Source organism: Lepidochelys olivacea (genome assembly GCF_965140295.1).
Source record: "Lepidochelys olivacea isolate rLepOli2 genome assembly, chromosome: 7".
NCBI classification, from domain to species: domain Eukaryota; kingdom Metazoa; phylum Chordata; order Testudines; family Cheloniidae; genus Lepidochelys; species Lepidochelys olivacea.
Genome location: NC_140417.1, coordinates 53,759,311 through 53,784,781, shown reverse-complemented (window position 1 = coordinate 53,784,781; position 25,471 = coordinate 53,759,311). Strand labels below are relative to the sequence as shown.

Below are 25,471 nucleotides of genomic sequence, written 5' to 3'. Positions count from 1 at the left end.
CCTCCCTCTGTGAAATCAATAGCCGACAATTGTTTTGGTGAGGTCTGTCAAGGGCACCTTGAAAAGTTTAAGGGAGATTCAGTCCTGCCTGAAATACCGGGGCGGGAGGGATAGCTCAGTGGGTTGAGCATTGGGTTGAGCATTGGCCTGCTAAACCCAGGGTTTTGAGTTCAATCCTTGAGGGGGCCATTCTGTGTGACAGTTGTTTTTGTTTCTCCTTGATGTAAAGCCACCCCCTTCATTGATTTTAATTCCCTGTCAGCCAACCCTGTAAACCGTGTTGTCAGTCGCCCGTCGCCCCTCCCTCCATCAGACCCGGTAGACAATCATTCCACGCCTTTTTTCTGTGCAGACACCATACCACGACAAGCATGGAGGCCACTCAGATCACTTTGGCAATTAGGAGCACATAAAACACCACGTACATTATCCAGCAGTATATGCAGCACCAGAACCTGGCAAAGCGATACTGGGCGAGGAGGCGACGTCAGCGCAGTCATGTGAGTGATCAGGACATGGACACAGACTTCTCTCAAAGCACGGGCCCTGCCAATGCGGGCATCATGGTGCTAACGGGGCAGGTTCATGCCGTGGAATGCCGATTCTGGGCCCGGGAAACAAGCACAGACTGGCGGGACCACATAGTGTTGCAGTTCTGGGACGATTCCCAGTGGCTGCAAAACTTTCGCATGCATAAGGGCATTTTCATGGAACTTTGTGACTTGCTTTCCCCTGCCCTGAGGCGCAAGAATGCCAAGATGAGAGCAGCCCTCACAGTTGAGAAGCGAGTGGCAATAGCCCTGTGGAAGCTTGCAATGCCAGACAGCTACCGGTCAGTCGGGAATCAATTTGGAGTGGGCAAATCTACTGTGGGGGCTGCTGTGATGCAAGTAGCCAACGCAATCAAAGATCTGCTGATATCAAGGGTAGTGACCCTGGGAAATGTGCAGGTCATAGTGGATGGCTTTGCTGCAATGGGATTCCCTAACTGTGGTGGGGCCATAGACGGAACCCATATCCCTATCTTGGCACCGGGGCACCACTCCGGCGAGTACATAAACCACAAGAGGTACTTTTCAATGGTGCTGCAAGCTCTGGTGGATCACAAGGGACGTTTCACCAACATCAACGTGGGATGGCCAGGAAAGGTACATGACGCTCACATCTTCAGGAACTCTGGTCTGTTTGAAAAGCTTCAGGAAGGGACTTTCTTCCCAGACCAGAAAATAACTGTTGGGGATGTTGAAATGCCTATAGTTATCCTTGGGGACCCAGCCTACACCTTAATGCCATGGCTTATGAAGCCATACACAGGCAGCTTGGACTGTAGTCAGGAGCTGTTCAACTACAGGCTGAGCAAGTGCAGAATGGTGGTAGAATGTGCATTTGGACATTTAAAAGCACGCTGGCGCAGTTTACTGACTCACTTAGACCTCAGTGAAACCAATATTCCCATTGTTATTACTGCTTGCTGTGCACTCCACAATCTCTGTGAGAGTAAGGGGGAGACGTTTATGGCGGGGTGGGAGGTTGAGGCAAATCGCCTGGCTGCTGGTTACGCGCAGCCAGACACCTGGGTGGTTAGAAGAGCACAGGAGGGTGCGGTGCGCATCAGAGAAGTTTTGAAAACCAGTTTCATGACTGGCCAGGCTACGGTGTGAAAGTTCTGTTTGTTTCTCCTTGATGAACCCCCCTGCGCTTGGTTCACTCTACTTCCCTGTAAGCTAATCATCCTCCCCTCCTCCCTTCGATCACTGCTTGCAGAGGCAATAAAGTCATTGTTGCTTCACATTCATGCATTCTTTATTAATTCATCACACAAATAGGGAGATAACTGCCAAGGTAGCCAGGGAGGGGTGGTGGAGGAGGGAAGGACAAGGCCACACAGCACTTTAAAACTTATTGAATGCCAGCCTTCTGTTGCTTGGGCAATCCTCTGAGGTGGAGTGGCTGGGTGTCCGGAGGTCCCCCCACTGCATTCTTGGGCGTTTGGGTGAGGAGGCTATGGAACTTGGGGAGGAAGGCGGTTGGTTACACAGGGGCTGTAGTGGCGGTCTGCGCTCCTGTTGCCTTTCCTGCGGCTCAACCATACGCTGGAGCATATTAGTTTGATCCTCCAGCAGCCTCAGCATTGAATCCTGCCTCCTCTCATCATGCTGCCGCCACCTTTCAGCTTCAGCCCTCTCTTCAGCCCGCCACCTCTCCTCCCGTCATTTTATGCTTTCCTGCACTCTGACGTTGTCTGCCTCCATGCATTCGTCTGTGCTCTGTCAGTGTGGAAGGACAGCATGAGCTCAGAGAACATTTAATTGTGAATGCATTTTTTTTTTTTTGTCTTCTAATCTTTGCTAGCCTCTGGGAAGGAGAAGATCCTGTGATCCTTGAAACACATGCAGCTGGCGGGACAAAAGGGACAGCGGTATTTAAAAAGACACATTTTATAGAACAATGGGTACACTCTTTCAGGGTAAACCTTGCTGTTAACATTACATACATAGCACATGTGCTTTCGTTACAAGGCTGCATTTTGCCTCTCCCCACCATGTGCCTAGCCCCTCCCCGTTGCTAACAGTGGGGAACATTTCTGTTCAGCCACAGGCAAACAGCCCAGCAGGAACGGGCACCTCTGAATGTCCCCTTAATAAAAGCACCCGATTTCAACCAGGTGACCATGAATATCGCTCTCCTGAGGATAATACAGAGAGATAAAGAATGGATGTTGTTTGAACGCCAGCAAACATACACTGCAATGCTTTGTTCTGCAATGATTCCCGACTACGTGCTACTGGTGTGGCATGGTAAAGTGTCCTACCATGGTGGACGGAATAATGCTGCCCTCCCCAGAAACCTTTTGCAAAGGCTTTGGGAGTACATCCAGGAGAGCTTTATGGAGATGTCCCTGGAGGATTTCCACTCCATCCCCAGACATGTTGAGACTTTTCCAGTAGCTGTACTGGCCGTGAATGCCAGGGCAAATTAATCATTAAACACGCTTGCTTTTAAACCATGTATACTATTTTAAAAGGTACACTCACCAGAGATCCCTTCTCCGCCTGGCGGGTCCGGGAGGCATCCTTGGGTGGGTTCGGGGGGTACTGGCTCCAGGTCCAGGGTGAGAAACAGTTCCTGGCTGTCGGGAAAACCGGTTTCTCCGCTTGCTTCTTGTGAGCTATCTACAACCTCATCATCTTCCTCATCCCCAAAACCTGCTTCCGTATTGCCTCCATCTCCATTAAAGGAGTCAAACAACACAGTTGGGGTAGTGGTGGCTGAACCCCCTAAAATGGCATGCAGCTCATCATAGAAGCGGCATGTTTGGGCCTCTGACCCGGAGCAGCCATTTGCCTCTCTGGTTTTCTGGGAGGCTTGCCTCAGCTCTTTAAGTTTCACTCGCCACTGGTTTGGGTCCCTGTTATGGCCTCTGTCCTTCATACCCTGGGAGATTTTGAGAAATGTTTTGACATTTCGAAAACTGGAAGGGAGTTCTGATAGCACAGATTCCTCTCCCCATACAGCAGTCAGATCCCGTACCTCCCGTTCAGTCCATGCTGGAGCTCTTTTGCGATTCTGGGACTCCATCATGGTCACCTCTGCTGATGAGCTCTGCATCGTCACCTGCAGCTTGCCACGCTGGCCAAACAGGAAATGAGATTCAAAAGTTTGCAGGCCTTTTTCTTTCTACCTGGCCAGTAAATCTGAGTTGAGAGTGCTGTCCAGAGCAGTCACAATGGAGCACTCTGGGATAGCTCCCGGAGGCCAATACTGTCTAATTGCGTCCACAGTACCCCAAATTCGATTTTAAGAGCCCTTTAAGTAAAAAAAAGAAGAAAAAAAAGGGGGGGGGCCTTTGTCGTGTGGACGGGTGCAGGGTTAAATCAATTGAACGCTGCTAAATTCGACCTCAACTCCTAGTGTAGACCAGTGCTGATAGTATATCAAAAGGGTTGTGAGCATATGCTGTATTACCCCTTGTGGCTGCTAACATTTAGGTGAGCTTTCTGGCTGACATTGTTTACCTGAATGGTTTTATTCATTTAAAATATTAATATTTAATGTTTGTCATAAGAATTTCAAATGAGATTAAAATTTTTATTTGGGACTGTAGCATTTGAAGGAACATGATGAACATAAAAACCATGCTTGGTTTATGTACGTTCTTACACGTTGCTTATAATAAAACTGTTAACTTTAAAATATATGCATCCAATGAAGTGGGTATTCACCCACGAAAGCTTATGCTCCAATACGTCTGTTAGTCTGTAAAGTGCCACAGGACTCTTTGCCACTTTTACAGATCCAGACTAACACAGCTAACCCTCTGATATTTAAAATATAATTTACTTTTTTCCACTAATGCTGTTTGTTTCCTTTTTGCAATCTTTCAGCTTGAACAGTGCAATTAAATATCTGCTTCACTGTTGCTTATAATTTCATCTGTAAGATTTTACCTTTAGAAGGTCTTGTGCAACAGCATAATACTGGTGTGGTTGGGTTGCAAATTCTGTAGGGAAGCACTTATTTGCTGTAAAAATGTGTTTTAATTGGAAGTTAAATATTCCTTGAAACATTTCTATTAAGTTTTCTCTTAAAATCTCAAATTTGAAGCCAAACTTGAATTGTCTATCATCTCTCTTTAAACTTCCCATTTTCTTTCTGCAACATACTCACAGAAAATGCATGAATCCACCACTGAAACATATCTGTTTTACACATTAAAATATTTTCAAAATAAATAAAAATTAATTGCAAAAATAAGCAATTTAAAATATTATAGTTTTTACTTTTTCAGCTTTCTAATTATGGCATAAATGCTAAATGAAAATGTGTATTTATTCAACTTTTTAACAAACTTTTCTTCTCTATGCTGTCCTTGAACTGAAGCAATCAAGCTATTTGCATGCTGGAGCGACGAGAGAAACCCACTCCAGATATGTTTGGAGAGTTACTGCAGAATGCCAGCACCATGGGAGACCTGCGAAACTGTCCGGTTAGTATGCTTAGCTTGACTTTTTAACAGAAGCAAAAGACAGAAGAGGGCTAGTAGTGTCTGCTGTTATGTGCCTCTGACTACAAAGGGTTTTAAAGATTTAGCTCATCACAATGCTAGAGGCGTCAGAGATGGATGGACCAATTTTCTTTGTGGGTAAGACTTCCAGTAGGTTTTATGACCCTTCGGGTATGGGAAAAGAAAAGCTGTTATCTGTGCCCACTCTTTGACAGCTGGAATTGCTGGGACATAAGTTATGGATCGAGGTAAGAGAAGAGAGCAGACATTGTGAGGAATAGGAGTTAGAAAATCTCATCCAAAGAAACTGAAATGACATTACTGGAGGGCTATTTTATGTTGGAGCACTCTTAGCATATAGTCACCTGACATTTGCTGGGAGAGCAATACAGCAGTACACAGACAATCCAGGAAGTTTTTGGAGAGTGTTGGGGACAACTTCCTGGTGCAACTACTGGAGGAACCAACCAGGGGCCGTTCTCCTCTTGACCTCCTGCTTACAAGCAGAGAAGAATTGGTAGGGGAAGTAGAAGTGGGTGGCAGCCTGGGGAGCAGTGACCATGAGATGGTTGAGTTCAGGATGCTCACAAAAGGAAGAAAGGAGAGTAGCAAAATACGGACCCTGTACTTCAGAAAAGCAGGCTTTGACTCCATTAGGGAACTGATGGGCAGGATCCCCTGGGAGGCTAATATGGGGGGAACAGGAGTCCAGGAAAGCTGGCTGTATTTTAAAGAAGCTTTATTGAGGGTGCAGGAACAAACCATCCTGATATGCAGAAAGAATAGCAAATATGGCAGGTGGCCAGCTTGGCTTAACAGTGAAATCTTTTGTGAGCTTAAACACAAAAAGGAAGCTTACAAGAAGTGGAAACTCGGTCAGATGACTAGGGAGGAGTATAAAAATATTGCTCGAACATTCAGGGATGTAATCAGGAAGGCTAAAACACAACTGGAGTTGCACTAGCAGGGGGAAATGAAGGGTAACAAGAAGGGTTTCTACACGTACGTTAGGAATAAGAAAAAGGTCAGGGAAAGTGTGGGACCCTTACTGAATGGGGGAGGCAACCTAGTGACAGATGATGATTTCAACTGGGCTCACATGTTTCAGTATAAGAAATGGAACTGTGCATTTCTCTTGGGGCATGTCATTAAAGGGCCTTTGGAGTGGAGAAGGAGTAAAAGCATAAATTAGGAGGTTTGAGAAAAACTGGTATTTAACCTTGTAAAAGCAGTTCTTTGCACATGTCCAGCTAGCCTTCATGTACTGTGCTACCACAAGCCATACAAAAATACAGTTGGATTCTTTTAAGTTCAACATATGGCAGTGAATGGAATTTGAGGATATCTATTTATTTAATTCTATAAATGTAAATGGTGTTTTGCAGCACAAATGGGGTGAGATTCCTTACCCATAAGAGCTTACAGTCTAAGGGTATGTCTACACTACGGAATAAGGTCGAATTTATAGAAGTCGTTTTTTTAGAAATCGGTTTTATATATTCGAGTGTGTGTGTCCCCACAGAAAATGCTCCAAGTGCATTAAGTGCATTAACTCGGCGGAGTGCTTCCACAGTACCGAGGCTAGAGTCGACTTCCGGAGCATTGCACTGTGGATAGCTATCCCACAGTTCCCGCAGTCTCCCCTGCCCATTGGAATTCTGGGTTGAGATCCCAATGCCTGATGGGGCTAAAACATTGTCGCGGGTGGTTCTGAGTACATATCGTCAGGCCCCCGTTCCCTCCCTCCCTCCGTGAAAGCAAGGGCAAACAATCGTTTTGCGCCTTTTTTCTGTGCGGATGCCATACCAAGGCAAGCATGGAGGCCGCTCAGCTCACTTTGGCAATTAGGAGCACATTAAACACCACACGCATTATCCAGCAGTATATGCAGCACCAGAACCTGGCAAAGCGATACTGGGCGAGGAGGCGACGTCAGCGCAGTCATGTGAGTGATCAGGACATGGACACAGATTTCTCTGAAAGCATGGGCCCTGCCAATGCATGCATCATGGTGCTAATGGGGCAGGTTCATGCTGTGGAACGCCGATTCTGGGCTCGGGAAACAAGCACAGACTGGTGGGACCGCATAATGTTGCAGGTCTGGGATGATTCCCAGTGGCTGCGAAACTTTCGCATGCGTAAGGGCAATTTCATGGAACTTTGTGACTTGCTTTCCCCTGCCCTGAGGTGCATGAATTCCAAGATGAGAGCAGCCCTCACAGTTGAGAAGTGAGTGGCGATAGCCCTGTGGAAGCTTGCAACGCCAGACAGCTACCGGTCAGTCGGGAATCAATTTGGAGTGGGCAAATCTACTGTGGGGGCTGCTGTGATGCAAGTAGCCCACGCAATCAAAGATCTGCTGATATCAAGGGTAGTGACCCTGGGAAATGTGCAGGTCATAGTGGATGGCTTTGCTGCAATGGGATTCCCTAAGTGTGGTGGGGCCATAGACGGAAACCATATCCCTATCTTGGCACCGGAGCACCAAGCCAGCGAGTACATAAACTGCAAGGGGTACTTTTCGATAGTGCTGCAAGCTCTGGTGGATCACAAGGGACGTTTTACCAACATCAACGTGGGATAGCCGGGAAAGGTACATGACGCTCGCATCTTCAGGAACTCTGGTCTGTTTCAAAAGCTGCAGGAAGGGACTTTCTTCCCAGACCAGAAAATAACTGTTGGGGATGTTGAAATGCCTGTAGTTATCCTTAGGGACCCAGCCTGCCCCTTAATGCCATGGCTCATGAAGCCATACACAGGCAGCTTGGACAGTAGTCAGGAGCTGTTCAACTACAGGCTGAGCAAGTGCAGAATGGTGGTAGAATGTGCATTTGGACGTTTAAAGGCGCGCTGGCGCAGTTTACTGACTCGCTTAGACCTCAGCGAAACCAATATTCCCATTGTTATTACTGCTTGCTGTGTGCTCCACAATATCTGTGAGAGTAAGGGGGAGACGTTTATGGCGGGGTGGGAGGTTGAGGCAAATCGCCTGGCTGCTGGTTACGCACAGCCAGACACCAGGGCGGTTAGAAGAGCACAGGAGGGCGCGGTACGCATCAGAGAAGCTTTGAAAACCAGTTTCATGACTGGCCAGGCTACGGTGTGAAAGTTCTGTTTGTTTCTCCTTGATGAAACCCCCCGCCCCTTGGTTCACTCTACTTCCCTGTAAGCTTACCACCCGCCCCTCCTCCCTTCAATCACCGCTTGCAGAGGCAATAAAGTCATTGTTGCTTCACATTCATGCATTCTTTATTCATTCATCACACAAATAGGGGGATGACTACCAAAGTAGCCCAGGAGGGGTGGTGGAGGAGGGAAGGAAAATGCCACACAGCACTTTAAAAGTTTACAACTTTAAAATTTATTGAATGACAGCCTTCTTTTTTTTGGGCAATCCACTGTGGTGGAGTGGCTGGTTGGCCGGAGGCCCCCCCACCGCGTTCTTGGGTGTCTGGGTGTGGAGGCTATGGAACTTGGGGAGGAGGGCGGTTGGTTACAGAGGGGCTGTAGTGGCAGTCTGTGCTCCAGCTGCCTTTGCTGCAGCTCAACCATGCACTGGAGCATACTGCTTTGGTCCTCCAGCAGCCTCAGCATTGAATCCTGCCTCCTCTCATCACGCTGCCGCCACATTTGAGCTTCAGCCCTCTCTTCAGCCCGCCACTTACTCTCTTCAGCCCACCACCTCTCCTCCCGGTCATTTTGTGCTTTCCTGCACTCTGACATTATTTGCCTCCACGCATTCATCTGTGCTCTGTCAGTGTGGGAGGACAGCATGAGCTCGGAGAACATTTCATCGCGAGTGCGTTTTTTTTCTTTCTAAGCTTCACTAGCCTCTGGGAAGGAGAAGATCCTGTGATCATTGAAACACATGCAGCTGGTGGAGAAAAAAAAAGGGACAGCGGTATTTAAAAAGACAGATTTTATAAAACAGTCGCTACACTCTTTCAGGGTAAACCTTGCAGTTAACGTTACATACATAGCACATGTGCTTTCGTTACAAGGTTGCATTTTGCCTCCCCCCACCGCGTGGCTACCCCCTCAACCTTCCCCCCTCCCTGTGGCTAACAGCGGGGAACATTTCTGTTTAGCCACAGGCAAACAGCCCAGCAGGAATGGGCTCCTCTGAGTGTCCCCTGAAGAAAAGCACTCTATTTCAACCAGGTGACCAGGAATTATATCTCACTCTCCTGAGGATAACACAGAGAGATAAAGAACGGATGTTGTTTGAATGCCATCAAACATACACTGCAATGCTTTGTTCTACAATGATTCCCGAGTACATGTTACCTGCCTGGAGTGGTAAAGTGTCCTACCATGAAGGACGCAATAAGGCTGCCCTCCCCAGAAACCTTTTGCAAAGGCTTTAGGAGTACATCTAGGAGAACCGCGAATGCCAGGGCAAAGTAATCCTTTCACATGCTTGCTTTTAAACCATGTATAGTATTTTAAAAGGTACACTCACCAGAGGTCCCTTCTCCGCCTGCTGGGTCCAGGAGGCAGCCTTGGGTGGGTTCGGGGGGTACTGGCTCCAGGTCCAGGGTGAGAAACAGTTCCTGGCGGTCGGGAAAACCGGTTTCTCCGCTTGCTTGCTGTGAGCTATCTACAACCTCCTCCTCATCATCATCTTCTTCGTCCCCAAAACCTGCTTCCGTATTGCCTCTATCTCCATTGAAGGAGTCAAAACAACACGGCTGGGGTAGTGGTTGCTGAACCCCCTAAAATGGCATGCAGCTCATCATAGAAGCGGCATATTTGGGGCTCTGACCCGGAGCGGCCGTTCTCCTCTCTGTTTTTCTGGTAGGCTTGCCTCAGCTCCTTCAGTTTCATGCGGCACTGCTTCAGGTTCCTGTTATGGCCTCTGTCGTTCATGCCCTGGGAGATTTTGACAAAGGTTTTGGCATTTCGAAAACTGGAACAGAGTTCTGATAGCATGGATTCCTCTCCCCAAACAGTGATCAGATCCCGTACCTCCCGTTCGGTCCATGCTGGAGCTCTTTTGCGATTCAGGGACTCCATCATGGTCACCTGCAGCTTGCCACGCTGGCCAAACAGGAAATGGGATTTAAAAGTTCGCGGTTCTTTTCCTGTCTACCTGGCCAGTGCATCTGAGTTGAGAGTGCTGTCCAGAGCGGTCAGAATGGAGCACTCTGGGATAGCTCCCGGAGGCCAATACCATCGAATTGTGTCCACAGTACCCCAAATTCGAGCCGGCAAGGTCGATTTAAGCGCTAATCCACTTGTCAGGGGTGGAGTAAGGAAATCGATTTTAAGAGCCCTTTAAGTCGAAATAAAGGGCTTCATTGTGTGGACGGGTGCAGGTTTACATCGATTTAACGCTGCTAAATTCGATCTAAAGTCCTAGTGTAGACCAAGGCTAAGGCCATGATCCTGCAAAGTCTTTTGCATGTGCTTAACTTGAAGTTCATACAGGGTCAGGACCTGAATTAGTAGCTAGGAGAAGGATGGGCAAACTTCTTGATGCATTTTGGTGTCTATAAGCCACTGTTGTAAATTATTGCTGCTGTTAAAATTATAGCTTTGTGTACTCTTGGGATACGAATCTTGTCAGATCCTCAGTGGAGTTTAGTGGTGAACCTTTGTGAGGAGAAGGAGAAGAAACTGGCATTGATTGTAGCAGGAATTGTAACAACTGCACTAACCAAGGCTGTGTTAGGATTTCCATTTTAACCCTTTTATTTTCAGTTGCTTATAACTTTCCGAAACTTTCACCTTTCTGACTGAAATTTTCCATGCTTAGTTTCTGCCAAAGATGAATGTCTCCTTTTTGGAAAGTTGGAGTAAAAATGCTTCGGCTCTTTGAGAATGAAAGTAGATGAATATATATTTTTCACATTTAAAAAATTGGCAAGCTTTTATCAGTTGAATCAAAATATGGAAAGTCATAATTTAGTAAGAATATAGCCTTTGTGGAAGACAAGAGCCCTTTGATTTATCAGGTGTGAATTCTTTGGTTTGACTAAATCGTTTGCTGATCGCTTCCCCTTCTTCTGTTGTTATCCTCATCTTACTTTTTGGCTTGTTTATTTAACATTCTGGGGAACCATCCTGAGGTGGCTTAGTTAAAAGTAGCACCTCCTGTAATGCAAGATATGAATCACTGTATCAGGACTCAGCATTCCTTCCTCTCTATCAGAAAGTTATGAATTTAGTTGTGCTCCTTGAGAATAGCTCAGTAGCACTTCAAACCAATGGGAGAAGAGAGGAAGAGAATAGCAGGTAAGGCAATTCAGTTGCCCCGAGGGAGACCACACAAATTCCTGTAGTTAACGTCAGCCACCTGAATGACATTTGGAAAATAGAATATATGTGTCCTTCTCTCTCCCTAAGATATCCCAGTGTTTGGAAAAAGGCTTCCCCCCCACCCCTTTGCTTTTGGCTGACTTATTACTAACCCCCAAAAAGATGACATGGAAATCTCAAGCTATGCTCTCTTGGGTTGTTTGGACTGAAAGATGCTGTAGTGAAGCTTGCAAAGAGAATCCTGATGATTTAATCTTATAAAGATTAAACCACCTTTGTAAATTGCTGTTGAGAGGAAGAGGTCATAGAATCATAGAATATCAGGGTTGGAAAGGACCTCAGGAGGTCATCTAGTCCAACCCCCTGCTCAAAGCAGGACCAATCCCCAATTTTTGCCAGAGATCGCAAATGGCCCCCTCAAGGATTGAACTCACAACCCTGGGTTTAGCAGGCCAATGCTCAAACCACTGAGCTATCCCTCCCCCCATCCCCACTTTATCTTTCATTCCGTGGATAAAGTGTCAGGAGTGATTAGATTCAGTGGTGAAACAGGCCTCTTGGCTATGAGAAGCCTTTTATGAAAAGGATATTTTGTCCTGAGAATCTGTGCAAAGCAGCCTAAAGTGACCTGACATTGAGGGTGGTGAAGGTGATACAGTGACTCTGGCAAGGCTAAATAGAAAGCTTTTTAATTTTGTATCACTTGTTGGAATTGCAGTTCTCTTATTTTGGATGGGAAACTTTTTTCCAGGGTGTTGAAAATGCTTCTGATCGCAGCCCTTTTGTGTGTGTGTGTGTGTGTGCTTGTATGTGTACGTGTACTTGCACACAAAATTATTTTACTATTTATTTATTTATTTAGGAAATATTAACAGGTTTACAAATCCTTGCCACATAAGTATCAGAAACAAAATGGTAATGATTACAACAGTGAGCTCATGTTTAAAGAGAACATTTATACAGGAAAGTAGTCATCAAATCTCTGTTTAACAGGATGTTACCATATTACAGAGTGAGCATGGATTTTATTAGATTGAGTGAAATCTCTGATTACACATACTCAACACACCAGGTATCTCCATCAAATGTTAATATTTAAAAAAATTGGACAGGTGTGCTATTTTTTTTGCAGATGAATATACTTGTCTAAGTGCTGAATAAAAGGTAACCAAATATCTAAGTATCTATTTGTCCTCTGTTTTGCTGGGTACATAGTTGATGCATTATTTTTTCCGTAACAACCTCCCGTATTTTTTTTTAACTGTTCCTCTATGGTTGGACTATTTTTCTTTTTACATAGAGAAGCTATCAGTAGCTGAGCAGCTACTAGCTGATTAATTCTCTATTTCCTTTTGTATGCCCATTGCTACTAGGAAGCCCAAAGAGGATTACCAAAGGGTCATTTGATAATAAATATCCAACACATTGTGATATTTGGTTACAGATTGCATCCCAGTACTCCCTAATGACTGGACATAGCCACAATATGTGCATAAAATCTCCTCTTTCACAATTTCTCCAATATTTGTCCCTATTCAATCTCTCTCTGTTTTTTAAACTGTCTGGTGTGAGGAATTATTGGAACAGTATCTTAAATAAATTTTCTTGTTGAGTGATTGCATTTGTCCATTCTACTGCAGGTGTCTGTGAACTCCACTTCACAATTGGAAAGCTTTTACCCTTAGCAGGTTTCAGAGTAACAGCCGTGTAACCTATTTCCCCTTGTTTTTTCCAACCCCCCCGCCCCCCCCGACGTTCTTGGTAAACCCTGGATTTGTGCTGGAAATGGCCCAACTTGATTATCATACACATTGTAAGGAGAGTGATCACTTTAGATAAGCTATTACCAGCAGGAGAGTGGGGTGGGGGGAGAGAAAATCTTTTGTAGTGGTAAACACCCATTTTTTCATGCTTTGTGTGTATAAAAAGATCTTCTATACTTTCCACAGTATGCATCCGATGAAGTGAGCTGTAGCTCACGAAAGCTTATGCTCAAATAAATTGGTTAGTCTCTAAGGTGCCACAAGTACTCCTTTTCCTTTTACCCTTAGCAGTACCCATCAGGGCTGCTTCAGCATCCTCTGCTGTCTCACATACATCGTGCAGGCTTAAAGGTGTGAGCTGCCCCATACTCCCCTTTGTTCCTTCCTACCACCTGTGATGGCTGTTGGATCTCCCTATCCTTGCTAGTTGAAGTCTTTCTTAGTAACTGTGTATAATATCATGTATAGTCAGTACAGTTAGTTGGCAAATATTAAAGAGTTTCTTTTGTTTTTGTTGTTTTGGTGGATTCCAGCACCCAGTTTGGGTACCAGCCTCAATACCAGAGGTATGCTGTGCTTTCCGGGTTGCAAGCTCTGCCACTCTTGCAGCAAGGCTATGCCAAATAGTGACCCTCACCGTAGCTGCCTTAAGTGCTTTGGGGAGGCTCATGTGAGCAATAAATATGGTATTTGTAAGGGCTTTAAGCCCTGTTTGAAAAAAGGCAGGGCAGCCAAATTGAAATATCTGCTCATGGAATTGGCGCTATGGCCTCCACCTGAGCCCTCTTCATTGATCTGGGTACTGAACACCTCAGAGTCTGTCAGCGCACCTCCAGCTCTTCTGGAATCGAGAGGCAGATCGGCGTGTCTTGTACCGAAGAAGAGGCATCAGAAATTGGACTCAGTACTGGGATTGTTGAGGGAATCAAAGAAGATGAACTCTGCTAAGGAGTCGAGAGGGCGTTCAAAGAGGAAGCACTCCCCCGTGCATATCTCTAAATGGGAGTTTGTTGACTCCAGAGCCCAGTGGGGCCTTTAAAGACTGACTCCCAAAGCTCCTTCACTGGCATCTCCTCATGTCTTGGTACCGCATACTATCTTCCTGGTACTGTCTACTTCTGAGGCCTTTGAAGCTGTGAGAGAGCTGTTGGAACCTCTTGGTGCCGATGTCACCAGTTGTTCAAGAGGCTTGCCCAGCACCAGTGCCCAGGATACTGCCTCCTATGCCTTCATCTACACACCGACCAGCTCCACTGGATGCAGCCATCAGGGCACCAGTGAGGCCAGCACTGTCTAGAGGAAAGCCACAGAAGATATCCCTGGTTCCATTAGAATCTGAGCTGCCTTCTCTGATATCGACTAGTATGGCACTGCCTTGGTCTCAGGAGAAGCTTTGTCATCATCAGGCTTTGAAGTAGGTTCCTATGTGTCCCAATACAGCTGGTCCCTTCAGGAGGGATATGCCACCTGTCTGCCCTGGTTTCTGTCCCAGTTTCAGGAGGGATCCTTGGTCTAAGCGTAGCTGGGTCCAGTGCCATACCAGTGGCCCTTCTGGAACCTGTGGGGTCCCTCCCCAGTCAATTACAGCTCTGCAGCCATGTCAGCTGGCTCCATCTTCTGAGCGTTGGAAGCATCATTGCCACAAGCATTGTAGCATTTGTACTGAGCCCGGCACTGAGCAGGATCCCTCTTGCAAGCAGCTACAAGAGGACCAGAAGCTGACACAGTTGTGTCGGAGCCTATTTCTCCATCTCTCGATGATTTTAAGACTCAGCAGCAGCTGTTGAGGAAGCTGACTATGGCACTTGATATCCACCCAGAGGAGGTCCGGGAGAAATCCCTCTCGCTGGTGGACATTATAACATCTGAGGCCTCAGTTAGACTAGTGCTGCCAATGAATGAGGTTATCTTAGAGCCTATCAAGATCCTTTGTGACTTGCTTTTAACTTTACGTGCTTAAGAACATAATTTTCTGGTACAGATATATAACTCCTTGCATGGTACAGGTACATACATTTCACAGTGATATTGATGATCAGTGTGTCACTGGCTTTCATTTGAAATCTCACATTATGGTCTTTGGTGAACCAGAATATACATACCAGAACCAGAAGATGTCTGGAGCCCCGCTAAGTTGGCACTAAGAGTTCTTAGGTCGCACCAGTGTTTGTTTAGGTTAGAGTGCCCCCCAGTCCACTGCTGCCTTGAATATTTGGAACATCTAGTCCAGTGGTTCTGCAACTGTGGTCCATGGACCGCCAGTGGTCTGTGAGCTCCATTCAGGTGGTCCTTGTATAGTTCCCTCTAATGTGTACGCCTGTGCGGCCGCACATGAGCAAATGAAGGACACAAGAGGGATCCTGCTCAGTGCCGGGCTCAGTACAAATGCTACAATGCTTGTGGCAATGATGCTTCCAACGCTCAGAAGATGGAGCCAGCTGACATGGCTGCAGAGCTGTAATTGACTGGGGAGGGACCCCACAGGTTCCAGAAGGGCCACTGGTATGGCACTGGACCCAGCTACGCTTAGACCAAGGATCCCTCCTGAAACTGGGACAGAAACCAGGGCAGACACAACAAATTGGCTCCACTAATTAGGTGCCTGGACCGTGGAGAAGACGCACATGTAAGGTGATCTGGTGGCCTTGGCAAGAATAGGGTGTAGGTGGGAGGGCGTAGTGGGGTGAGATGGGGGGAATTTGGGACGTACAGGGCTGCGGTGGCCAGAGAAAGAGGTGACTTTGCCCAGCTCCAGGGCTGCAGCTGCCAGAGAGAGATGGCCCTCCTTCCCAGCCCCAGCTCGGGGGCTGCTGCGATGTGGGAGAGAGGGAGAGACCCCTCTCCTTCCCAGCCCCAGTTTGGGGGCTGCCGCAACGGGGGAGAATGGGCACATCCATCACATTAGAAAGGTAAAACTACTGATATGAAAATATGAGTTGTATGCTTTTATTTGTAGAACAAAAAAAGTTAATTATTAAGGTTTTTTTATATCGCACTTTTATCCAAAACGCTTTACAATAGTTAGCTAATGGTACAAACAACATTTGGAAAGATCGTTAAGTAGTCCTCTAAGACCCTCAGCAATTTTCAAGTGGTCCACAGAAAAAAAAGTTTGAGAACTGCTGATTAATAGGACCGTACCAAGTATCTGCACTCACACTTGCTCTTTATTTACTCCATGTACATTCTAATAACATCGTCTGTTTTCCTCCTAGGGTGTTATGGATGATCACAGAAAGATTTTGAAACCAGAAAGATATCTTTGGCAAAATAACAGGTTTCAGAGTAACAGCCGTGTTAATCTGTATTCGCATTTTCCACAGTATGCATCCGATGAAGTGAGCTGTAGCTCATAAAAGCTTATGCTCAAATAAATTGGTTAGTCTCTAAGGTGCCACAAGTACTCCTTTTCTTTTTGGCAAAATATTAATTTTGACTGTGGCAGTTCTTCCTAACCAAGAAATTGCATACATCTGTCAGCATCCCAGATCTTTTTTCACATGCTAAAGTAATAGTTTAACATTTAAACTGTAGAGCTCTTCTGGGTTGTTTGAGATTTGAATTCCCAGGTATTTATAGAATTTGTTGCCCATTCATATCCAAATGCTTTATAGAGGATTGACTTTTTAGAATCTGGCAAATTTGTAGCTAGCTTTTCAGATTTGGCATAATTTACTTTAAATCCAGATGCTTTCCCAAATCATACATTTATATAGAAACTAATTTTAGGGAAATACAGTAATTTTGTTTATACAAAATTTTTGTATCTGCATATAAAGATATTTTCTGATGTGTTCCTGCAAGTTTTGTTCCTGTGATAGGTAGGTTCATTGTTCCTGTATCTCCTGGGCAAAAGGTTTCATGATCTCTGCAAAAAATAAAAATAACAATGGAGATTCCTGCGTAGTCCCCCTATGTAATTCAAACATGGTAAATTTAACCACATTAATTCTCCCAGCTCCTTTTGGGCTCAGGTTAAGAACAGTTATCCATTTAAGCAACTGAGGGCCAATGTCAATATTGGACAGGACTTGAAACAGAAAGTTCCCCTCTGTTCCATAAAAGGCTTTCTCTGCATCAAGTGATAAGAAAGTAAATGAATCCTTTTTTACCTGGCATTATGGATGATTCCAAGTACTTGCTGAATATTTTCTGATATGTGTCTAACCTTAATTAATCCATCAGCCATGGTGTGCTGAGAGAATGTGATTGGCTATACACCAATTCCATAGCTTTATTTGATCTGGATTTGTATAAACTGAGAGCATGGAGTGCAGTCAGGTAGATGGTATTTCTGCTAAAATCTTTGTCACGATTCAATAGTGCGAAACATACTTTTTAACCACAGGTGCAAATGAAAAGAAAATAGAGAATGATACCAATAATGCGTGGAAAAAAAAGTGAGCCATCCTTTCAATTTCCACTGGAGTCTTGAGCACCCTCCATTTTCACCCATTCTCCCTATTTTACATGCCTCCCTTGGGGCAATTATATCTTCTAAGCATTATCCTTCATCTGAGGAAGAATTGACTGTATTCACATGTGAATACCACGCAGAATTTGGCATAAGTCCTCACATAGTTTTGCTCTTCTCTCCCCCATCTTCATATGTTGAGCATGTAGAATCTGCTGCACTCCAGTCACCTTCTATATTGAAGCAAGAGGCAAGACCCTGCAGTGGTAATACAGTAAACTGCAAAGTTGTTTATTCCATTCAGTTTTATAGTTATAAAAAATGTCTGTACGGATTTTTGTTTTGTTTCAGAGTAACTGTGGGGAAAAGATCCGTATACGTCGTGTGCTCATGAACTCTCCCCAGATCATCACCATTGGGCTGGTGTGGGATTCAGACCACTCAGATCTAGCTGAGGATGTCATTCACAGCCTGGGCACCTGCCTCAAACTTGGAGATGTGAGTCTACTGCACATTTGACAATCTCTCAAAATCCCCTTTTCCCAAAATATGTCTGTGCTGTTCACTTGTATGCATTCAGGATGCAGGTTCACCTCTGATTCTGGGATCATGGGAGCATAAACATGGCATGCAGCCACCTTTGCCTCTGACCATCCCAATCCTGCATTGAGAGGAGCTTGGCTCAACCCAAGGATCGGGCCCTCTGTGAATGCTCCACCAAGCCTGTGAAAAACTGTTGGCATCGGATCAACTATTTGTCTCCTTGCTCTTCCTTACTCCCATAGTTTAGGTAACTCCCCTTTGTGAGTGCTCTGCTCTTTGAACAAGATCTGCTACGGTACTGAGGGGAATAGAGAAGAGGAAGGAAATGGTCCCACTACTCTGATTGGTGGTGTCTCATTTACCTAATCATTTTACTTCCCTGGCCCTAGTGAGTAGTTGCAACTGTTGGAAACAGATTTAAAAGAACACGGACAAGCACACTTGTACAGAATTTTTAATTGTATATTCTTAGTTATTAATCAATTGCATATTTTAAAATGTTAATTCTAATAATTTTATATTCTTAATGTCACTTTAGGTGCTTGAAAATTGGAAGTGGCCCCAAAGTGCCAATTTTAGATCTGAATCCAAATGTTTCCCATTTTCAGGGGGATTTTTGTTTGCGCCAATTTCTTTTGAAAATAGCTGTCTATTTCCCTACCAATATTTGTGTTTTTTTTCCATTTGAACAATAGTTATTCCTGTCTGTGTTTGTAATGGAGCCAAAGTGTGTTATGTTTTTTTAAAAACTTGTTCCTAAGTAACCCCATCCAAGGATTTGGTCACAGCTATCTTATTTTAGAGATAACACAAGAGACTGGGAGATACTGGCTCATGTAGTATTTTAACTTTCTCAGTGACTGAATATGGTTATATTATATTGTAATTAGACTCTGGAGGTCAGCTCCTCTGAGACTTTAGTACTTTTAAAATAACTTAAATTTGGGGTCTAAACTGTTGGTGTGCCACATAATAGGAATTATCACTAGTTACTCAACACTGAGAAACTAATTGAACTGTTTGGCATGAAACTGCACTAAGTTGCAGATGCATCACTTGAGAACAGAATTTGACCCTTAAAATGTAAAGTAGTAATGCATAGAAAAGTGACTCCAAAAGAGCTTTTTTGTGTGTCAGTGATTTCTAAATGAAATCTGGTCAATTTTAAAAGTCAACACAAATCAGCTTGGGATCTGCAAGCCAACACCTCCACCACTGATAGACTCTGGAGGCCTACTACTGCCCTCAGTTACACCTCTGCAAGGCCACTGACTTCAGTTTGTCCTTGCTAGAGCCAGAACAAACTTCAGCTCCTTCTTCCATACCAGAACAGTGTTAGCTGTGGAGTGCAGAGAGAGAGGTAAAGAGTAGCTTTTTAAAAATCACTCAGTAAAGCCACAAGATGTAACAGAAAACATACAGGGAGTAGGCTTCTTGTTGAGAAAGAGAGTGCCATTTTTATTAATTTTCAGAACAGAAATACACTTTAAAGTCTAGCAGGGAATTACATCATTGATATAAATGCCTTCTTTACAAGGCAGTTGTGGGCTGTCAGGAAACCTGGATTCGTTTCCACCTCTGCCAATGACTTGTATGACCATGGACCAATCACTTAACCATTCTGTGCCTTAGTTTCTCCATCTGAAAAAATGGCATATAACGCTTAATGCAGCTCTGTAGAGCATTTTTAGCTCTTCAAACGAAACACAGTATTTTAATGCACAGAATTTTATTATATAATTTTTTCTTCTCTCCTTTTCCTCACCCCTTGAAGCTCTTTTTCAGAGTAACTGATGACAGAGCAAAACAGTCAGAGCTGTATTTGGTGGGAATGATCTGTTACTACGGAAAACATTACTCCACCTTCTTCTTCCAAACGAAGATCCGCAAGTGGATGTACTTTGATGATGCCCATGTCAAAGAGGTAAGGAAATAGGAGATTATTTTTATAAATGGTAAGAACTGTTGGAGTATTGGTGAGGGTGTAGATCCATACTGCTTTCCAAAGATTTCCAGAAACTGTGTGTGTGTGTTCTCACACCTGAGGTCCTACTTAATTCCTAAAGATTTCTCTGAATGAACTAATGCTTTCTGTAAGTCCGATGGAGGAGATGCTTTCTCCAGAAGACATGATTTTGCAACAGAGGATAACCCACTTAAAATGGGAGAATCGTAAAGAAATAAAAATAAGGCCTAAGAGAGGAGAGAGGGTGAAGAGTCTGAGGGACCTGGAAGGGGAAAGGGAAGAAGAGAAAAATGAGTGTTCAGGATCCTATTTCTTCTCCGTTCAAAGATGCCTTCTAGTTATATGATGGGAGGGTCCCCTTATCTACATTATTTCTGATCTTCATGGTGTCACCTCAGACTGTTTTTTTTAATTCCCATTGACCTTTCTTTGATTTCTTGGTGCCTGCATTGCTGATGGCAAATGTTGAAACAGCTGTGGACTTCTGTACAGCAGAGACCTGCATGGCAACCAGTACCAGGTAAACTGACAACTGTTCAGTGGTACCAGAAGGCCCAGAGGCCTTCTCTTTGGTTCTGTTTAATTGCCTGCCAGTCTTGCCTTTATGCTGTTGGTTGGAATCCTACAATTCACTTATGCCGTTGGATGTATTTCTCACCGCCCGCCAGACAAATGGTGTTGCCATTGAGTCCCTTCTCCTAAGGTTCACAGTTGAAATATCTGGATGCCACTCCCCTCTAGTAGTTGTTTCCTGCGGCGCATTCTTCCCTCTCTTACCAGTGCCTTTTTTCTTTCTGCACCTAGGATGAAATGCTTGGCACCAAAGCCATCAGCACTGGGATCTTGGCACATGATTACTACATCTCATTATTTTGTTGGGCTTCATCTCATGCCCCTCCCCTTCTATTTCCCCTTGTCACAAAGGCACAAAAGTAACAAAGGAGAGCTTTCTTCCATAATCTCACCAAGCACAGTCTCTAAGGGAGAGCTATAAGCCTTCCACTTGTTCTTGGTCATGTTCCTCTGCAGTAAAACCTTGCTAAGGATAATACGGTGCTGCAACAGAATATCTGTGTAAGGAGCAGACCTGTTGGAGTAGGTGTTCTGTGCATCTCTGGAAACCTGTACTAAAACACAGAGAAGTGTTTTCAAATGAATACTGGCTGCAAGAATTAAAGTTCAGCTCACCAAAACAGAAAATACAGTCATGCTGACCTTTCAGAAGAAGAAATGATTATACAGCAAAGTGTTTAACCTCTTGCATGCTGGATGAGTCTCCACCGAATGTTAGCTGTGATCTTAATTAATCCCAGTGCTGGAAATCTGTGGTTTGCGTGTTTTATTTTTTTTATTTAATGCATCTTGTAAATTATGATAGATTAATTGATAATCATTGGTACCAAAGCTATAACATTAAAAATGTGCCCTGATTTTGGTCAGTGAAGTGTTGGGAAATTTCATGTGATTAAAAAGTTTTTCTTAGCATGACTAAACTCTGAATGGGAAAGAATATTCGTTTAAGCCTATATTCTAGCAAACATTAATTTTGTTTGACTATAAAACAGTAAATATCTTGATTATCAAAACAAGGCATAAACTGTTTCTGGTCTCTGCTGACACTGGGCTCCCGTCCAACTGGTATCACAAATTATGACAGCAGTATGGTGGCTGTCAGAAGAAGGCACGGAAATGTCAATTTTAATTAACATCTTTACTTTCAATAACATTTCAGAGTTTGTAACAAGCATGAAATGCTTCAGCATGTGAATGTAGAGTGGGACTCTGGGTAGAATTAGTGCAGCTTTATTGTGATCACTTATCACTTGTCCCTTGTCACTTTGGGCATCAAGAATCTTTGGGGAGGGCGGGAAGGTGTGCAGGGAGTGTTACTTGATTGCACAGTGCAGCATATGAAGAGGTTAAGAACCAGTCTCCTGGTTTGCCTGAGAGAAGTAAAAAGAAAAGCTAAGGCGTGTTCTTGTTCTTGTTGTTTTTTTAACTCAGATTGGTCCAAAATGGAAAGATGTTGTGACCAAGTGCATCAAGGGTCATTATCAGCCTTTGCTGCTGCTTTATGCAGATCCGAGAGGAACTCCAGTGTCGATTCAAGACTTGCCCTCTCAGGTGGATTTACAGCAGTATAGCAGGACTTGCTATGATAGCGAGGACTCAGGTAAACAATCTGAACTGTACATGCTTTATGCCCATCTCCATTGCAGCTGAACTGTTAGAAAAATTTTTCTTCATTTTGGGTGCTGTTTTGCTAGCCAGGTCTCTGTCACTGATCAAAGTTGACCTGGAGTCCTGAGAAGGATCCTCAGTATTTTAACTCTTAAACCTTCCCTTTCAAACTACAGCTTCATAAATTACAAGTACATTCTCCTGCCTGAAGGACTTGCTTTCAGGGCTTCTCTTTAAGACCAAATGTCAGCTGGGGAAGGTTTCCGTTAAATAATGCAATGAGCCATCCTCTTTTACTCCATCCAGGGCAGAATTCACTGTCTTTGGAGCATTCCCAGATTGTGACAGCCAGAATTTCAAGAGACAGTATGCTATTGCCAAACTAGAGGATGAGCCTGTAATTTTACTTTTTAAATGTATAAAGACAGTCCTCTATCCAAATGATTACAAAAAACCTACCTAATCATAAAACATTCAAGGTTTCTATCATTTTAAATATGTCTGGAAATTTGTCTTTTCTAAGTATATCTAGGAGAAAATACTGACACAAGAATATGGACACAGTATCAGATTTATCTAGTGATTGAATTCATAAAATTATCTTTAGTTTTTAACAGGAAAGAAACAGGAGCAGAGATGCACAAAACATAAGAGAAGGTGATCAATGCTTTTGACACAACATACAGAATGCATAAAGAGAGTGACTGCCAACATGAATCTCTTGGGGTTTAAATGAGGCATCCAACACAATACTGTCTCTTAAATATCCTTTATTATCCAGCAATATGGTAATGATATGATACACTAATGGATTAGGGAGAGAAAACACAGCACTGTCAGTGGTGTTCCATTGGATTGGAAGGATGTGGTCAAGTAAGATGCCTTCAGAGATGAGTTCTGAGTCTGCTCAATGTTTGAAATAATGATCACAAAGAGAAGGCTAATTTGTTAAGTATGTGGATAAATTAGGACACTGAACAGACTGAAGTGAGATGAGGCTTCCTGTAAAGAAGAGGGAGTATAGACATTTTGAGAGGCACATTTTAAAAGCAATCAAGAAGAGAGATTGCGGTGGTGGATATAAACTGTACATGAGCTTACACTGTGGTAGTATTGCAAGGAAGGCTGATTCTATTCTTGGATATTTACAGAGAAGCTAACCTGCATTTGGGAGGGCTTCATAGGTTGCCAAGAACAGCAGTCTGAGAGCAGTACCAGAAAAACGTCACCTTCCTCCCAGGAATTCAACCCATTCACATGATTAGGGCCTGTCTACACAACAAGTAGACCACGGCAAGCTGGGTGTGAATCTACCCTGCAGTAGCCTGTTGCAGTGTAACTGTCCATGTGCATCCTGCTGAAGACGTAGAGAGCATCTGGGGCCTCTACTAACAGATTGTCATTACATCATATAATGAGGGGAATCTACCACGCACCCTAAAACGAGCAACATTCTAATCAGTAGTAATGAAAGCATCACTCAACAACAGATTTTGTACACAACCACTTAGGGCATGTTTTCACTAGCAAAGTTAGTAAAGCAGCAGTGCTTTAATGTGGCTGTGTAGTCGCGGCATCAGCGGTGGGAGAGAGCTCTCTCCCAGTGCTATATAAAAACCACCTCTACAGGGGGAATAGGTACCAGCACTGGTGCACTGTCTACACTAGCACTTTACAGCGCTGAAACTTGCAGCGCTCGGGGGTGTGCTTTTTCACACCCCTGAGTGAGAAAGTTGCAGTGCTGTAAAGTACCAGTGTGGACGAGCCCTCAGTGTCTTGTCTCCAATTTCTAAGCAAGCTAATTGAGCACCTTGCAAAAAAGAGTCTCCAATGCCACCTGTTAGGTGCTAGTATCTCTGGCAAGTTTCAGGCTGAGACATGCTACGAAGACTGTTCTTGTTGTTCTGGTTGACCTCCAAGGGAAGTACATCCATACTCATTGTGTTGGATCTCTCTTCAGCATCTGATCTTATTGTATCCTGACCTGCTTCCAAGAAGCTTCAGAGCTGAATAGAAACATCCTAAAATGGTTCAGGTGTTTTCTTTCAAACTAAACGCAGAAGGTCATTACGAGCAACCTGTTCTTCCATTTCCAAAATCCTCGCTGCTGAGTCCCACAAGGCTTGGTCCTCTCCCTCACATTATTCAATATCTATATGAAGCTGTTGAGAGGGCTGGTGAGACAATACGGGTTGAGGTGCCAGCAGAATTTGGACGACATCGAGCTCTGCAACTCCTTTATGTCAAATATCAACAGTATATCTCCCAGCTTTATCAATGCCTAGCTGAAATAAGCACAAAGCGCACTCGCTAAAGCTGAACCCAGACAAACTGATATGGTGCTAGGAGAAAGAGAGGAATGCTTCAAAGAACTTGTCTCCTCTACAACATCAGTTAAAAATGGGTTTTTTCTTCCCTCTGATTAAATCAATCTGCCCATCTGTGACTGGCCATAAGATTGCACCCTATCCTTCAGGCTAATCATTGTATTTCATCATATCTAGGATTGAAGCCAGGCTCTTTGGAGAAAGCTTGAGGTGGTACAAAATGTTACAAATCTCTCTGTGCATAGTCAGAAAGCTCATTATGAATACCTCCCTGTGATACTTTGCTCTCTGTTTAATACAGAGTCCTTTTCAAGTTCCATGCCCTGATACTCAAAGCATTCCATGGGATTGGTCTCTAGCTAACCAAGATTTCCTTTCCTTTCATGACCATGATCTCCCACCACATTGCAGAGGAATAATGACACTTTTAACCAGTAGGGGGAGGCTTGAGGGTCCAGAAGATAACTTTCACAGAAATTTTACATAGACTATTGGATTTGCTCCCAGAAGAAATCAAAATGGCCATGGAACTACTTGTTTACAAAACTAAATAGAGAGCTCATGTGATCAGTTTTTCTTTTCTTTAATTTTAATGTACGCATGCTTGTGTGGGTGGGTATGTTGTACATACACAACACCCTGTAAACTATCCAAAGTATTTTTCCTGCAGGCTGAGAAAAAAGGACAGAAAGAGTAATCTGTCTATATATTTTAAAGGGCTAAGGGACACGAGAAAGGCCATACTCGATCAAACTTGTGGTCCATCTAGTGCAGGAACCTGTCTCCAACAGCAGCCAGCACCCAGTGCTTAAGAGGAAAGGTCCAAGATACCTTGCATTAGGCAGATGTGTCCTATTCCCTAATAGTTAGATTGGTTTAAACCCTGAAGCATGAAATTTAATATCTCTTTTAGAAAGTTCTTAGCATTAACTATTATAATTCTGGATATTCTTGTTATCCATATAAATCTTCAATTCTCTTAGAATCTTACTTAGTTTTGGCCTCAGTGCA

General features: G+C 44.0%; 1 protein-coding gene across 3 annotated transcripts in view; it reads left to right on the top strand.

Annotated features, from left to right (window-relative positions):
• Nucleotides 1–25,471, top strand: part of USP54 (ubiquitin specific peptidase 54) — a 270,589-nt gene that overhangs the window by 171,594 nt on the left and 73,524 nt on the right. For all 3 annotated transcript variants that reach the window (XM_084635210.1, XM_084635211.1, XM_084635212.1), the window contains 4 exons: nt 4,882–4,987; nt 17,795–17,941; nt 19,761–19,910; nt 21,957–22,125. In XM_084635210.1, coding sequence (XP_084491336.1) covers nt 4,882–4,987; nt 17,795–17,941; nt 19,761–19,910; nt 21,957–22,125 — 572 coding nt within the window. The remainder of the gene's footprint in view (nt 1–4,881; nt 4,988–17,794; nt 17,942–19,760; nt 19,911–21,956; nt 22,126–25,471) is intronic.